Source organism: Lynx canadensis, chromosome A3, assembly GCF_007474595.2.
Source record: "Lynx canadensis isolate LIC74 chromosome A3, mLynCan4.pri.v2, whole genome shotgun sequence".
NCBI lineage: Eukaryota > Metazoa > Chordata > Mammalia > Carnivora > Felidae > Lynx > Lynx canadensis.
The window spans coordinates 100,269,504-100,286,983 of NC_044305.1; the positions used below are offsets into that span (position 1 = coordinate 100,269,504).

General features: G+C 44.2%; 1 protein-coding gene across 1 annotated transcript in view; it reads right to left on the reverse strand.

Annotated features, from left to right (window-relative positions):
* Positions 1–17,480, reverse strand: part of POLR1A (RNA polymerase I subunit A) — a 74,910-nt gene that overhangs the window by 51,974 nt on the left and 5,456 nt on the right. The window contains exons 4-12 of the mRNA XM_030311029.1: positions 15,829–15,936; positions 14,714–14,799; positions 14,490–14,593; positions 8,413–8,499; positions 6,741–6,846; positions 6,295–6,457; positions 3,455–3,625; positions 3,195–3,317; positions 702–932 (exon numbers count right to left, since the gene is read on the reverse strand). Of these exons, the coding sequence (XP_030166889.1) occupies positions 702–932; positions 3,195–3,317; positions 3,455–3,625; positions 6,295–6,457; positions 6,741–6,846; positions 8,413–8,499; positions 14,490–14,593; positions 14,714–14,799; positions 15,829–15,936 (1,179 nt within the window). The remainder of the gene's footprint in view (positions 1–701; positions 933–3,194; positions 3,318–3,454; positions 3,626–6,294; positions 6,458–6,740; positions 6,847–8,412; positions 8,500–14,489; positions 14,594–14,713; positions 14,800–15,828; positions 15,937–17,480) is intronic.

Genomic DNA, 17,480 nt, shown 5'->3' on the forward strand with positions numbered 1-17,480 from the left:
TCATACCCCCAGCTAATCAATTACGTACTCTTTCCAGTGGAGCCGAGGTAAGCTTTGGGATCCCTTAACACAGAACTACAAGCAGCCATCAGCAACTGCCAGGAAATGAGGCATCAGATGAAACCTGTGGGTTACCAGTTATCACGGACACAGCACATTTCCTTCCTTTAGGTCAGTTCTCAAACATTAGCAGGCAGAGGAACCCTCCAGAGCACTTGCTAAAACACAGATTCCTGGGCCCCATTCCCAGAGATTCTAATTCATTTTGCGGGGGGTTGGGGAGAAGAGGGTGAATGTGCATTTCTCACAAGCCCTAGGGACGCTGCTGCTGCTAACCTCAGAACCACCCTTTGAGGAGCCCTGCTTAAGGACAGCAAACTCTCCTGCTCCAGGATCACAACTGAGTCATCATTAGAGAGTACTTCTCGAGTCTTTGATGTGTGCCCAGCACCGTGCTGCATGTCATGGGACAGCCAAATGAAGCTTGAATCATGGTGTCAAGATCCTAGGAATGCCAGCTCGAGCTGGGAAGATAAAGTAAGCCCCATGAAACCCTTAAGGAACACCCACATGCAGGGGAAGCTTCATCTTGTGAAGGCAGAACAGCTCATGGATTCCTGTGTCAGCACTCATGGCTGGCAGTCACAGGGGAGCCAGACAGGAGCTGGCCGAGCCCCTGAGCAAATCTGTCCACTACTCACAATTTTTGTCCCCTGGGGCTTAGGTGCCCCCGTGGCTGGTGTCAGGAGCTGTTTGGCCACGGCTTCCCGCTGTGTCAGGTCCACAGCACTCAGGGCCGTACGACTGCCATCCTCGTTGATGACCATGGAGGCTCCCGGGTGCACACTGGGGCCATTGATGACTGCTTGCCTCAGTTCCTGAACATTCCAGGGGGTGACTGGCTGAGGGTAGGTCAGTTTTGTGGCAAACACCTGGAAACAGGGAGTGGATATGAAAATTCGGGGTAGGCAGAAAAGATTGTATAGAGATTCAAAATCTGACTCAACAGGCTGTGAGACTTCTTCCCCATGACGTGGAGGTGCTATCTTAGCCACAAAGGTCCTTCAGGGAGTATGCAACATCCTGTCTGTCTTCTCCACAAAGCCATTTATCTAGACTTGAGGCCCCAAGGGAATAGAGATCAGGCCTCCTTTCCTAGCAGTCTGTCTGGAGAGAAAAATTTGAGTGTTGCAGTTTACACATTAAAATTTTTTTCACCCATTCTAAAACTTCATCATTTCCTCACCCACCAATCAATTCACAGTCCCCAAAGGCAACACAGAATGGGACACTAACTTGAGAGAGGCGGCAAATACCCGCCCTCAAGTACCACCACAGCCCCCTCCACTCCAGTAGACATCACTAACCCAGACATGGCGTTGGAGCCTCTACCCAGCAGTTTTGGCTGCCACTTCAATCAAGGTGGCACTTGAGATGAAACCAATTCAGTCTCCTGATATATGAGAAAGTGCAGCGTTACCACTTAACGCTTAACCTGCAATATACTCCAAGAGGAGTTATGTGGTTAAGTAAGTTTCTAAGTGGCTGAATGTTATAAACACTCTGATGCTCCTACATGCACACAACATATCCGAGACTATGCAGAGTCCTTCATAAAGAACCTGGTTGAACTCTGTCCAGGTTCTTTGTCCAGGTCTCTGCTTAAACAACACTTTGCGAAAAGCCTTACCTGCCACCCCAGCCAGTGCTCCCTTTCCCCACGGCCTATTCTGTTTTTTCCAATGCACTGACCACCTCCTGACAGTGTTTATGCTCCTATATATTCCTTTATTTGTCTCCACCACTGGAATGTAAGCCTCTCAGGGGACACTCTAGTCAGTCTGGTTCACTGCTCATCTCTAGCTCATTCCCCAAACTTATTTCAGTTCCTCTGCTCCCATGACACCTCTCCACGGTGCTTTACGGGAAGGGTGTGCCACAAGGGACCAAGAGGCAATCTCACACAGTCAGCTCCTCACAGCCATCCTGTGAGTAACACCCCCAGGCTACCATGGCCCTGAGACCTGAACAGGCTGGAGGTAGGCAGAGGGGGAGTCCCTCCTTAGGACAAGTCATTATGAAATGAACCCACATCCGAGAAAGGGAGGCTCGGCACCTCTGAAGGTGGAAACAAGAGGCAGCACTACAGGTCTCTCCTAAAGCTGGGATGCTCTATGCATTGTGAGGCCAAAGGCTATGGGGGTCGTCCATGCCTTCTGTCCAAAGAAAGCAACAAATAGCAACGAAATGGGCCTCAGACTCAGGAAGGTCACAACTGGGCTTCACAATACCTTTCTCTGCCACCTGACCCAGCTTCCAGACATAAAGATCTATGGCTCTAGGAGGCAGTGGGCTCAGGACTAAGCTTTCTCTGACTCCTGGCCTCTCATATGTGTGCCTTTGCCCAGGAAGCCGAGTGTACCCAAGAGAGACGAGGCAGCGGGCATACAGGGGACCATCAGAACACTTGAGCTCTGCTCATTACCAGCGCTCCCCAGAGAGCAGCAGAGGGGGCAGTGTGTGAGGAAATGAGACTCTCCACAAAGGGAAATAAACCACCTTCATATTACTGACCTCAAGGTCCATTAAGGAGGAAGCCAATTAAAGCACTACTGCTAATGCGCACCACAGCCCGAATGGGTGGGGAAGTGAGAAAAGGAGGCTGGCTCCCTGAGGAAACACTAATGGGTGGATGGGGCACACTGCTCACCCCCAAGGAGCTGGGAGGATGGATGACACACACACAGAGCCCTCTCTGGAGGTTTTCTCCCTTCTTGAGTCTGGCAACTAAGTCTACACATTCCTGTCTCCTAATGCCTGGCAAGTGCATGGGACGGAAACCCCCCCCCTTTCCCTCTTCCTCATCTCTGTCCTGCATTCAATCTGACTAGGAAGGTTTAGAGACTAGGCTTTGAGAGGCAGGAGGAAGATACGCAGGCGGGGATGTGGCAGTTGGCTCCCTGCTTGCCCAGGAAGGGTCTTCCTTGTAGATACAAGGTGTTTGGAGACCCGATAAAGAGTGAAAGCAATACCATCACACAGCCTCACGTTCCTGCCAAATGGCTTGTTCAGGAAGAAGCAAAAGCTGTCCCCACCCAAGCCACAACCAGTGTGCTGCACACCTTCTCCCCCCAGCCCTCAGCATTCCCATGTACCACACCCAACAGTAGCCAGAGAGGCCCCACCACACACACCATAGGAATTCCAATTTCGTTGGTGTTAATGTACATGTCTGGGCAGATGACAGAGCGGGCCGCATAGTCGACTCGCTTTCCCATCATGTGCTTTCGGAATAAGCCATCCTTCTTCTCCAGGATCTTTATGCAGGAAAAAAGTCCACAGAAAGCATGTTTAAAGAAAAAAAAAAGTATACTTATTATTTTCTTGTTTCAAAACAAATACAGTTATTATTTAACCCCTTCGGTTAGCAATGGGGATCCAACTTCCCACTCACCTGTCTAATGCCAGGATACTTTTCCATCATTAATTTATCCATTTCACTATCAAACACGATATTGACGTGGCTCTGAAGACGAATCCAAATGTTGTAAAGTTTGTCTGTGAGGGACTGGCCAGGAAGCGTACTCAAAAAGGATCGGTCCAGGGTAATCGAAGAGTCTTTTTCCTGGCAAGACACAATCAAGAAAAGAGGCATGATGGAAAAACCTCACAAAGGCCAGGCTTTGTTTTGTTTTTCTTTCTTCCTCTAGCTCTGACAAATGATGAGCTCTGGAGTTTGCCTTTATGTCTTTTGTCTTATGCCTATGTCTTTTTTGCCACTGATGGATCAGTGGCAAAGTCCTGATAAATCTATCTTGTCAGTTTGTATCAACATAACATCAGCCCCATCATATACATTTACCAGTCTGTGTTTTTCTGATAGTAAAATGAACTCAAGTTTACATGCGAGCTTTCTCTCTCTTTTTTTTTTTAAACTAACATGTATTTATTATCTCACAGTTTCTATAAGTCAGGAATCTGGGCACAGCCCAACTAGGTTCTCTGCTTCAGAGCCTCCCCTAGGCTGCAATAAAGGAGTCAGTCAGAGCCATGGTCTCATCTGAAGGTTCAACTGGGGAAGGATCCATCTCTAAGCTGACACGGCTGTTGGCAGGATGCAATTCCCAGAGAGTGGCTGGACTGGGGGCCTCAGTTCCTAGTTGGCTATTGGCCAGAGGCCACTTACAATTATGTGCCTTGTAGGCTTCTCCAACACAATAGGTTGTTTCACTGAACTGTGAAACCCAAGAAAGTAATGGAGGGGTCTGCTACCAGCAGCTGTTGTAGTCCCTTACTACCTAATTCTTCAGACCACCGTATAAATTCTTGCCCCTTCAATACTCTTCATGAAACTCTGTTATCCTGCCAGATAACTGATTCTCATATGGAATTTCACCTTTGTTTATGGTTTTGGAAAATCTTGATTTGAAGCACTTACGAAAATATAAGTGGAAGAATTTCTTAAAAGTAAAAAATGTTTGCTATGTTATTTTCTATTTTATCAATTAAAATGTGGGTCCCCAACTGAGATACGTCAAGTGACTGGCTGATCTCCAAGCCTCACTGGAATATCTGAACCAATCCTTTTTAATATTTCTGTCCCTGGCTCTGCCTCCTTCTCTTCTCTCCCTACCTGCCCAGGAGACAGGCCCTTAAGCTGCCTGACAGCACCACCTACTGACACTGTCTGGCCACCTACTAGCCCCAACTGGCTGGGTATGACACTGGAGACCGATGTCCCCCAGTGTGAGTGAGATGGTGAGAAGAAATCTGTTAGTGTGTTGGGAGAGGTATGAGGGGAGGGGCGAAGCTCTAGTAAATAAGAATGCCAAGAAAACCATTACTGAAGTGGGTTTGTCCTCTACCCTGAGAAATAAAGGCATCTTCTTTAGATATAGGGAGGACAGATGTATTTTCTGCTCTGAGGAAGCCTCACAGGGAGAGATGGTCACCTGTATGACGACAGGGGCCATGTCAGCCTAACTTACTGCTTATGATATTACCTGATTCAGGGCTATGTGATGACTCATGCAAGGAGACCCTGTCTCACTAGCATATACTCAGTGCCTAGTGTAGCCCCTGGCCCCCATCAGGCATTCATAATTCGGGAGAGGGCTGCCATAGAAAAGGAATGCAGGGAGCAAATAGGGAAAGAAATAAGAACATGTCCTGTTAATCACACAGAAAGGAGGCACTGCGACTTCAGGCAGCAAGGACCTTAAGAGTCAGAAAGGATGTTGTTTATTTCTGCAGACACTCGGCCTTTTTGTTCCTATTTTCTTTTTTTTGACAAAGCGCTGCTCTAATTCCAAGGGACACTGAAGTGAAAGTTCTTAGCCCTGGTCTTGGCTATCTTAACAGCCTTCCCCCTAAACTGGACTAGGGCCTGCAGATGGCATGTTCCTCTTAGACTGAAGGTTTTTGAAAGCACACCTATGCTGACAGGTCAGAAAACTTAAAACCAAAGACAGTCCAGAGGAGAGTATGGATAACCCACAGCACAAGTGTCCAGGCAGACAGTGGCGCCACCTGGTGATGGGACTGGCTCACAGCGAACTGTTGCCGGCAGCTGGAAGCAGCCTGAGAGCCCTGTCCACTCAAGGCTGAGACAGCCTTCCTGCTTCCATCCAGACGGCATCTCGGAACGGGGAAGGATCTCCATGATCTCAGCAAGCTTTCTGAGTGCCTGATTCATCTTTATACCCATGGAAGACCTGGCATACTGAAGTAGGCTCAGAAAGTCGGCTGAAATGGGAAAACTGAATCCAGCTCTACTGTTTACGGAGAACGAAGCTGAAGCCTCAAACCTGACAGTCCTATTCTGGGAAATTCCTAGAATCAACAACACTGCCCTCCTGAACCCAATGCTAGAGGTCTTAATGAGCCAAAAACAGAGCTGGATGACTCAGGCTCTGGCACCATAACCCAAAAGAAACATTCTTAGAGCTGACAGACTCTTCTTTCTGGAGCTGCCAATCACTGCTAGTGAGGCTAGGTGGCCCAGAACAGCCTCCATATAAACTCTTACCACAAACCATACACATTTTATAGTGGAAATGGGCCCAGGAAATTAAAGCAACTCAACAAAGGTTATTGGGGCAGAACCTAGATCTTTCCATGCTCATATCATGCTTTCCCCCTGACATTACCTAGGTACCCCAAATGAGAGCTCACACACAGCTGTACAGAATTCCCAACCAGCATCTCCCCGCACCCCCAGCGTTCTGCATCTGCACTGTGGGCATTAGAACTAAACATATATGCTTATGACGTCAGCTCCAAAGCAGCCCTGACCTCATCCTTGGCAGGTGCTGCCACCTCACATGGCAGCTCCTGTTCTTGGGCCATCAACGCCAGAAGTTTTCGGATCAGGACCATGTCCTTCATGACAGCCTGCAAGTTCACCGTCTGGCCATTAGTAAACATCTGGTCCCCTAGCCGATTGACAGGGCGATACCTGTAGGGGGACACATGGAACTGTTTAGTGTGAGGGAAGGGTCACGTTCTTCAGACTCTTGCCTGTCCCTGCTATGAGCAACTCACAACCCACCACACTCAGAAACCAACCAACATTTCTATTACATTCAAGACAATACTCCCAACTACCCGCAACTTGGGTGTGGAACTGCTGATTTACTTCTCAGTGCCCTGGCCCTTCAAGCCTCTCCCAGAGGTCATTATTCAATGAATCGCTCAAGAAACCTTTTCCGGGTGAAATAAAGTCAATTAAAGGGCATTACCTTGAGGGGGGCACCACCAAGAAATCCAAAAAGAACATACTGGGATTGAATCTGGACTCCATGCCAACATCTTCCAGTCCCAAAAAAAGGTAATTCAGAAAGAATCCTGTATTTGAAATAAACCAAAATGATCATTTAAATCTATGTGTAAGGGCAGGGATGGATGACCACAAAATTCTACTGGGTGAAAAAAAACCCAGAATATGAGACAACATGTGGAGTTAAATCACATTTTTCTTTCTAAAAACAAGCAAAAAATAGTGTCTGCATGTTGAGAACGTGCACGCAGGTGAGATGGTAGCTTGAGGACGGGCACTGCGGGGACCCCAGTGCTCAGCCCGGGGACTGAGACGGACAAGGATGGTAAATATCTTTACCTTGTTTCTCACTACCTTCCTGGACTATCAGACTTAACAACACACACACACACACACACACACACACACACACACACACACGGCTTTGGCTTTTATAAAAACTATATCTAAAAAACGGGGGGAATCAAATTTAAAAAAGTTAGCCTTCTCAAAAAAAAAAACAAAACAAAACAAAATAAAACACCATTCGTATGCTACCAAGAGGGGATCATTTTTGTGGATCAAAGCTATATTTTAAGTTTCCAGTAAACTTAAAAAAAAACTTAAAAAAAAAAAAAAAAAAAAGCTACATCAGAGTGCCTGGGTGGCCCTGTTGGTTAAGTGACTTTGGCTCAGACCTTGATCTCAAACCGTGTGTTGGGGTCCATGCTAGGCATGAAGCTTACTTTAAAAAAAAAAAACAAACAAAAAAAAACTGTGGGGCACCTGCGTGGCTCAGTTGTTGGAGCATCTGACTTTGGCTCAGGTCATGATCTCACGGTTCGTGGGTTCAAGCCCCACATCGGGCTCTGTGCTGACGGCTCAGAGCCTAGAACCTGCTTTGGATTCTGTCTCCCTCTCTCTCTGCCCCTTCCCTGCTCATGCTCTGTCTCTCTCTCCCTCAAAAATAAATATTAAAAAAAGATTAAAAAAAAAAAAAAAGCAAAATCCAGAGTGAATAAAAGTATTGGGGCCTACCTCAGAAATGATCATAGTAACTAAAGGAGTGCTCTTTTTTCCCTGACATCACTTATCCTTTCAGCAACATTTTCGTTTTTAAGTGTTTACCATTACACAGCAGTTTTGCATTCAGTGTTCCAAAACAAGAGCACTCTCAGAGGGTGGTGACACAAGGGCTTGAATATACTGCCTAGCTTTTGTTGTACACGCAAAAGGAAGGGAAGACTTTCCTTTTTGTAGGAAATTAAAATGTTGAAAAATCCTAAGAAAAGACATGTTAGGATTCACTTTTTGAATCACAGGACGAATTCCCTCAGAATTCTTTTTTTGAAAAGTTATTTACAGGCTTTTAAAATAAAGTGAATTATGTTGTACCTCCCAGAAATCTGTCAAACTGTATTAAGCAAGGCCTACCCACAGCTGTTATTTAATGCCCAGGTTCAGGTATGGTAATTGTCAAGTTCATGATTCTTGCTTAGTCTCTAATGCATCAATGACAATGTACCCTGAAGCCAGCTCCAGACCTATGAATTCAGGAGAGATTACAGTGACCACAACATGGAAAAAATAAAAATAATAAGGCTGGATAAATGAGCCCAAAGACTTATTTCTATTTCTTTAGATTGGTACAGCACCTTCATTCTTCCAAAGGGCAATAAGATGTTCTCGGGCGCTGGTCGGTGTCAGGTACCCTCGTTTTCCCATCTGAGCATCCTCAATTCCTGGAGCCAGGAGGGGAAATCAAAGCACAATAAATCAATAACAGGCACTCCTTCTATAATGGGATTTATCAATGCTTTTTCCCCACCCTGCCAAGCCTGCAATTTGACCACAGAAATCAATCAAGCTGAGCTTACTCTCAGCTCTGGATATTTTCCCCCTTAACCTAATTTCTAAAGTAATAGAAACAATATAACTATTGCATAAAAACAATAAAGGAAAAGAAAAATAAATCACATACCACTCCATCACATTATCACTACTATATATTTTTTCCAGTCCTTTGGTTTACATAGTGTCTAAGGTAACTATAATCTTAAGTGTGAACTTACTCTGTACCCTGCTTTGCTCAGTTACTGCCATCTTGTGAGCATTTCTGCATGTTGTCACATATTGTTTTTAATGACTGCATGATATTCCACTGAGAGGATGCTTCCGAATGACCCAACCATACTCTTACAGTTAGACATCTGAGTTGATCCCAGTTTTGTATTATTGTAAGTTATACTATGCTAAAGAACTTTATGCACATGGCTTTACCAGAAAGATTCACAGAAGTAAAATTAGAGATAAGTTAGTATCATCATTTTTATGGGTAAAAGTATATTCAATTCCTTCCTACAAATATGTAGGTACATGGAGTAGATTGATTTGGGTTTCTCAGATTACACAAGAGTAGCCTGGGATACTGTCTATCAGCTATACTCAGAGTAAGTCAGAAAATCAAACTTGAGGCTGCCATTCAGGAACTAGGGCTCTAGGCACTTAGACAATTAACAGAGAAAAGCAACGTGACCCTTTATTTTCAAAACTATCAACCTCTTCTGGGATACAATGACCGAAATTAGGCATCATTCAATTTTCCCTCTTTATGTACTTATCAGCACAGACACTGTGTCTTGTCTGTGTTCCTAGCATCTGACACAATTATCTAGCATACAGCAGATACTAAATAGTCACTGGCTCAAATATACATATTCGAAACATCCTACAATAATCTATACTTATAAACCCCACTCTTTTGGCTTTTCTACACTTTTAAGATCCAGCTTCATTCCACCTCCAATTCCCCAATTAAGTTTATGATCTGCAGAGGATATGTCATCCCAAGTTTTTAGAGCAATATGAAACTTGGATAACAATTAGTAGACGCAGCATAATTTAACTAGTCTCTCTTAATAGGCATTTAAGCCATTTCCTATTTTAAACTATTTAATACCGTGGGTATGTCTAATTCTTAAAAGAAAGTTGTGAAAGTGGAACTGCTAGGTCGAGGAGTCCACACATTTAAAATTTTGATTCCTATAACAGCAAAACATTTCAATCAATTAATGCAACTGAAGGGAAGTGTGGGTGTGCAATGAAGAGAGCTTTTGACCTTCAGGGGTAACCACAGCATTAGAAAGCTATGTATATTCAGTGGGAAAACACAGATTCCATTAAGCTAAACAATTTGTGGGCATTTCTGAAAATGACTATCTGAACTTCCTCTCCTACTAAACAGGTTTGAAGGGCTGAGGAAGATCAGTTGAACTTGGCAGTACTCCCCAGCTCCTGTCCCAGTAGCTACCAGTACATGACATACTCCACTGCAGTTTCATTGCTGAGAAGGCTGACTAGAACTAGGGTTGCTCGTTCAGAGGATCTTAGAATCAGAAGAAATCTGTGGGATCTTATCTCCTCACATGGGCTGAACCACCCTAACATGACACTTGTACAAAATGATTTCTGCCTGGATGGGGTTTCAGAACATCCCTACCATGGGTTTCCTTCAGCTGTAAGGGCTGCTATGTGACAAAGGGGTTGGAAGGTCAAGTAACTCGGGGAAGACTGGATCATGGTGGAGTGTCTTGGCTGTAAGGATTCTCATTTTAAAATGCTCATGTGCATGATGGGGCTTGAGGAGCATTCACGAGCATAAGCAGAATTTTACAAGCTTATGGTGCTCCTCATGGGATCACTACTACATAGCAACCATAGAGGCACAGGTCTCACAGGATGGTTCCCTTTGGCCAGGAGCCCTTGTTCGGAATGCTCACCTGCCTCCGTATCACCTGCTCCCTGGAAGTTACTGACCTGTGTCACCTGCAGCCTTCTCTGAGAGCAGAGGGCACGTGGTCTCCACCTTGGCACTATGCTCAGCCACAGGCATGGTCTTTGGCACGAGGCTGTGTGCCCAACAAGTAAATGTTTGCTAAGTACTGAAATCCCAATCCTGGAACCACTGAAAACTACAGTCAACTTGCTTCTAATGCATAGAATTTTAGGAGGCACCACCATATTCTCATGGCCGCAGTGAAAGATTACTTCAGAAGAATGCATTTGGTAACGGCAGCGGAAGGCTCCTTAACTGCTAGACATTTGCTCCCAAGAAACAGTTATCTTCTGGAATGCCAACTATTTTCATTTTTAATCTATGAACATTTTCTAACGCGTCCTAAGGGCTAGAACAGCAATTCCCAACCTTAAAAATGGTTTCAAGGGCTGTTTATAGAAAAGATAGGAAAATCCACCTTTGTAGTTAACTGTTAACCATTAAACAAAATTAAACAGGCTTTTAAATGCAGTGTGGTACCTTGGATTGGATCCTGGAACATAAAAAGGACGTTACTGGAAAAACTGGAGAAATGCAAATTGTCTGTAGTTCAGTTAATAGTAGTGTACCAATGTTAACTTCTTGGTTTGGACAAGTATACCCTGGTGATCTGAGATGTTACATTAGGGCACACTGAATAAAAAGTACACAGGAGGGGCACCTAGGTGGCTCAGTCGGTTGGGCAGACGACTTCGGCTCAGGTCATGATCTCACAGCTCGTGAGTTCGAGCCCTACATTGGGCTCTGTGCTGATAGGTCAGAGCCTGGATCCTGCTTCAGATTCTGTGTTTCCGTCTCTCTGCCCCTCTCCCGCTCACACTCTCTCTCTCAAAAATAAATAAACATTAAAAAAAAATTTTTTTTTTAAAAAGAGTACACAGGGGGGCGCCTGGGTGGCGCAGTCGGTTAAGCGTCCGACTTCAGCCAGGTCACGATCTCGCAGTCCGTGAGTTCGAGCCCCGCATCAGGCTCTGGGCTGATGGCTCAGAGCCTGGAGCCTATTTCCGATTCTGTGTCTCCCTCTCTCTCTGCCCCTCCCCCGTTCATGCTCTGTCTCTCTCTGTCCCAAAAATAAATAAACGTTGAAAAAAAAAATTTTTTTTTAAAATAAAAAAATAAAAAGAGTACACAGGAACTCTCTATACTATCTTTGCGACTCTTCCTTAAGCCTAAAATTAGCCTAAAATAAAAGGACACAGATAAAAATCTGTGTCCTCTCAAGTCTCATGTGTTAAAATCCTAATTGCTCCCATATGATGGTATTGGAGATGGAGCTTTTGGGAGGTGATTAGGTCATGAAAGCAGAATTCTCATGATTGGGATTGGTGCCATTTTGTTTTTTTTTTTTTTAGAGAGAGAGAGGGCGTAAGTGAGGGCAGAGAGAGAGCGAGAATCCCACAAGGGGGGGGGGAGAGAGAGAGAGAAAGTGGGGCTCACCAGAGGCTTGTCTTCACCCAAAGCAGGGCCTGAGCTCACCCCATGTGGGACTTGAACTCATGACCTGAGTTGAAGTCAGATGCTTAACGACAGCCACCCAGGCGCCTGGGATTGGTGACCTTATTAAAAGACCCCAGAAAGCTCCCTTGGCCCTGTCTGCCATGTGAGGCTACAGAGAGAAGGCAGCTGTCAATGAGGAAACAGGCCCTCACCAGTCACCAAATTTGCCAGCACCAAAATCTTGGACTTCCTAGCCTCGAAACCCGTGAAAAATAAACATTTATTGTTTATACGCCACCCAGTCTATGATATTTTTGTTATGGCAGCCAAATGGACAAGATAGTTATTTACTCCAACCTTGCCAGGGAGTCCTCAACGTAAAAGATTATGCATCTCTAAGAACAGAACTTATTTCCCTGCCTATTCCGTATTCTTGAGCTCTGGCATAAGGTTTAGTAACAATATGCTATGGACTTTCACTTATGAAATCTCAACTGTGGGCAAGAAGTTTTGTTATTGCCACGTATAGAGTTGAAAACAAAGCTCCAGGAAGTGACCTTCTCTAAGCCACTCAGCATAAATAGCAGAGTATCAGTCACAGGTTAGGCTTTTTCCATCCAGGCACACTGATTGCATCACAAAAATGAGCAGTTAACATCTATAAAGCACAAACTATACGACTACAGGGGGCAAGCACTGGTCTTGGTTCTTAAAATGGAAGATCTTATCTAATCTTCACCACCTCAAAAGAAAAAACAAAAAACACGTTTAAACAATCCTGTGGCTACAAAAAAACCCAGAAGACATACAGATACCACAGATACATAAAAGATGCTTAACATCACTCATCAGGGAAATGCAAATTGAAAGCACAAATGAGCTATCACCTCACACCTGTCAGAATGGCTAAAACAAAGACAAGAAATAACAAGTATTGGCAAGGATGTGGAGAAAAAAGAACCCTTGTACACTGGTGGTGGAAATGTAAATTGTTATAATCACTGTGGTAAAGAGCACGGAGGTTCCTTTAAAAATTAAAAATAAAAATATCAGGCGTTTCGGTGGTTCAGTTGGTTGACTTCTGATTTCGGCTCAGGTCACGATCACACGGTTGTGAGACTGAGCCCCGTGTCAGGCTCTGTGCTGAGCGTGGAGCTTGCTTAAGACTCTCTCCCTCCCTCTTCCTCTGTCCCTCCCCTGCTTGCAAGCAGGCAGACTTGTGTGCACTCTCTCCCTCTCTTAAAAAATAAAAAATAAAAACAAAAATACCATATGACTCAGTAATTCCACTATCAGGTATTTAACAAAAAAAAAAAAGAAAAGAAAATTTGAAAAGATATACTCACCCCCATGTTTATTACATCATTTACAATAGCCAAGATACAATAGTAACCGAAGTATCCATCTATAGATGAATGGATAAGGAAGATGGGATGAAGACATATACAATGGAATATCATGAAGCCATAAAAAGGATGAGATCGAACCATTTGCAACAACATGAACAGACCGAGAGGGTATTAGGCTAAGTGAAATAAGTCAGATTGAGGAAGGTAAATACCATGTTTCTACTTATAGGTGGCATCTAGACAAAAATGAATAAACAAGAAGTACCAGAACTATAAATATGGAGAACTGATGGTTGCCAAAAGGGAGGGGCGGGTTGAGCAAAATAGGTGAAGAGGATACAGGTTTCCAATTACGGAATGAGTTTAGTCACAGTAATAAAAGGGACAGGATACATAGGGCATACAGCCAATGATACTGTAACAGCATTGTATAGGGACAGATGGTAGCTATACTTGCCATGAACATGGCATAATGTATAAATTTATCAAAGCACTAGTTAACACTTGAAAGTAATGCAACATTGTGTCAACTATGCTCAAATAAAATTTTTCTATATAAACAAACAACATTAACAGTAGAAGTACTAGTCTCTCAAATGTTTTCCTAAGTACCCTAATGGCAGATCAGAGCTGAGTAGGAGACACTCTACTCCAAGAATCTGAGTACACAGCCAGAAGCAGCCTGTAGGAAGCATTAATGTTCTGTGAATGCTCAGTTTTCCTGTAAAACTCACCTACATTTTTTACACTTTACTTCAAAATAAATCCACACTTCGTTGACAATAAAATGATTCTAAATATCTGCCGAGTGGATTCCTTCTTCCTCAAAAATCTTCCAGAAAAATGACCGCCTGAGGCAAGACAACCTCATTCAGCCCATGGGGCGCTGCCTCAAAATGTAGGTCAGCCTGTCAGTTCTGCATGAGAGGCGAGGGATGAGCACTAACCAGGGTCCCCTCCAACCATTAAGAGGCCTGGACAGCACCTCTGCTGGCCCGCCACAAACACGCAGGTGAGAAACACGTGGTAATGAGCAGGTATTCCCAAAGTTTGAGACACACCTGATGGCCACATGTGAAACGTGTCCAAGGACCTCCCAGGGCTTGCTTACCCAGGGGTTCTGTGTCCTTCTGGTCAGCTTTCCTGTGCACCATGGCTGGATATGTGATGGTCAGTTTGCTGTTGTGCTCCTTTCGGACAACTGACCGTCCAGTCCTATGTATGAGAATGGTTGTGATTGAGGAGAGAAAAACCTCAACAAGACACTGAGTAACAGCTGTGAGTGACGGGCCAGAGGCTTCTGGGGAAAGGGAGAGACAAGAGCCCAGTACTCACTTGCAGTGGGGACATCGCTTAGCACTCATGTGTGCCTTCCAGAAGGAAGCAGTGAGTTTGCTCCTGCTCTCACAAACATTTTTCACCTGTTGAGAAAGGGCAAAAAAAACGTTGCAGTACTATTTCATTTTACTACATTCATTCATTCATTCACTAGATTCATTTTACTATTTCATTTCACTACACCACATATTCATTTTATGATTCTTACCTTTTTTTAAAAAAGGAGTAAGCTACCCTCTTAAACATTTTCCACAGAACCCTAATATAGCCAAACTCTACCAATTACTGAGTGACTTCTTTAAGGCTTAAATTTCCTCATCCATGTGTGGGATTAAGACTGACTACCTCACCAAGCTGTTACTAAGAGATCATGGTGGGGGGGGGGGGGAGGAGCCGTGGAATACAGTAAGTCCTCAATAAATGCCAGTTAATTTAAAACAAACCTCTCTGCATGCAGCTAGTATACCACCCCTGCTGCCTCCCTCAGATGGACATCAGGGTCCTAAGAAAGGCACATCCACAGTTAAGCTACATAAAGGGGACTGAGCCTGGCTGCAAATGAAACTTTTTCCTGGGAGCTTCTGTAACTTTGCTAGGATTCTACCCCAGACCAATTATTCAGAATCTCGGGTGTGAAATTTGGGCATAAGGTGAGCTAGATTCTAAGATTAGTACTTTAAAGATTAGTACAGGTTGATTACCTATGCCATTCGTTCAACTGTTGAACAAATTAATACTTACCCAGGTGCTGTAAGGGCGGGGGGTGGGTGAGGAGGTAGCAACAGTTTAGTGTTTGAGGAGAGAAAGAAGAAAAGAACACAGACACCACTCTCAAAATGAGACAGTATTTCACAAACTTGCTGGACATTGTACCTAAACCACCTAATTTCATCTAATCCTCTCATTACCCCTGCAGGCAGGCATTAAACAAGAGTACACAGAGGCTCAGGGACAGCAATGTAACTTACAATGTCACAGGCCTCTAAGAGGCAGAGCTGGGATTCAAATCCAGGTCTGCTCTGAGAAGCAAAAAGTATATACAAATTACAGTGCAGAGAGAACTATGATAATTATATCAAAGACCAAGTGTTATAGGAAGAGAGGTAACTCACATGTGCACCATGGGATCCCAACAGATTGTTCTGTACAATATGGGTTGTATATCGTTCTAACTCTTCCTGAATTTCGAAGGCAGTAGGATCAGCATTTTCTTCTAGAAACTAAAAAACAAAGCGGAAAACCATACTATTGAAATAAGCAAGCGTCTGATTGCAGCATCATGGCGCCAGCCTCTCCTAGGGTGGGAGAATTTAGTTGAAGAGAAGGGAAGGAAATTTCACACCGTGTTGTATTTACAAAACAGTAAGGCAACACTGCTGTTAAAATAAGTAAATAATAAAAAAATCAAAGAATATCCGGCTCTGAGAATGTAGGCTAGGTTATTGAGACAAACCGAAAACTGAAAAGAACCAAGATAGGACACGATACTCCAAAAAAATTTAAAGCTCTGAAAAGCTGAGAGGACAGTGAGGAAACTGCCAGACTGAAGCAAAGCCAGGAATCTAAGAGGTCGCACAGCACAGGGCCATGTTTGCTCTGGTGCAGGGCTGCGGCACTGCCCAGCTCCAGGGTGGCCCTCAGTGCAGTTGTGACCCCTGTGGAAGGCAATGACACACTTCTGCGATGCTCCCTGGAGCTGTACAACATGGCAGTCCTAACCTTGGGAGCATTTTCCAACTCACTCATTTTGAACTTCTTATTCTGAAGGCCTCAAAGGATGAAGAGGACAGAAATCAAAGCCTGGAGTTAGTTCAAGGACAGAATTCCACCACACAAACACAGGAAGCTGGGAACCCAAAGGGTTACACCCTTAGGAACCAGACTGGGCCTGATACAGTACTGCAGCCTGGATTCCAAATGTCTGGGCAGCCTAGGGAGCCTTCAGCTTTGAGGCCTACGATGGTCCCAGGCCACCGTGCACATGGCAGAAGCAATAGGCATCCTCTCTGGAGAAAGGCAGTCCTATCCTAGGCTTCAAATTATTCCCACCAATAATTTTCTAATTATTAAAAAAAAAAAAAAAAGAAAAAAAGATGAAGAAAAAGAAAAACCTTTCAAAAACAAGCACACAAGGACAGAGGAAAGAGATGAGGTGGGGACTTGGACAGTAACTTGACAATGAAGGGGACTATATGGGTGATGGTACTTTGTAACTATTTGTTAGACTGTGTGATTAATGCATTTCTGTGTGTATAGTTTACTAAAGAAAACTTTTTAAGATAGTAATCATCATGAATAATTTTATGCCAACAGATCGGAAATTTTCGATGAAATGGACAAATATCTAGAAAAAATAGAACTCACCCTGAGTAAAGTTTTAAGAAAATCCTTCTCTCTCTAGGACATATGTGACTTTGGATTAACTTTTTTGGCTTTGTTCCCTGGAAGTCATGTGTGCTTACGTGTGCACATGTATGCGTTATGTACTGAATCAAATCAAACTTCCAATTCCAGTCCAATACCACAGGATTAATTCTGGGCCTTTTCTCTTTCATGTATCCGTAACTCCCTTCTCTAATAGTATGAAGTCTGGCCTACCTTATCCTTAAAATATGTACTTACTGGATCAATCTCCCTGTATGTAAACCCTCTCCCAACAAGGCTGCCACCCCTCCCATGTATGGCTCTCACTCGAGAGCACCCCACTCTAAGCCCCCCTCCTTGTGGAACCCTCCTCATCCTATGTAGGTGCTCACATCCCTCA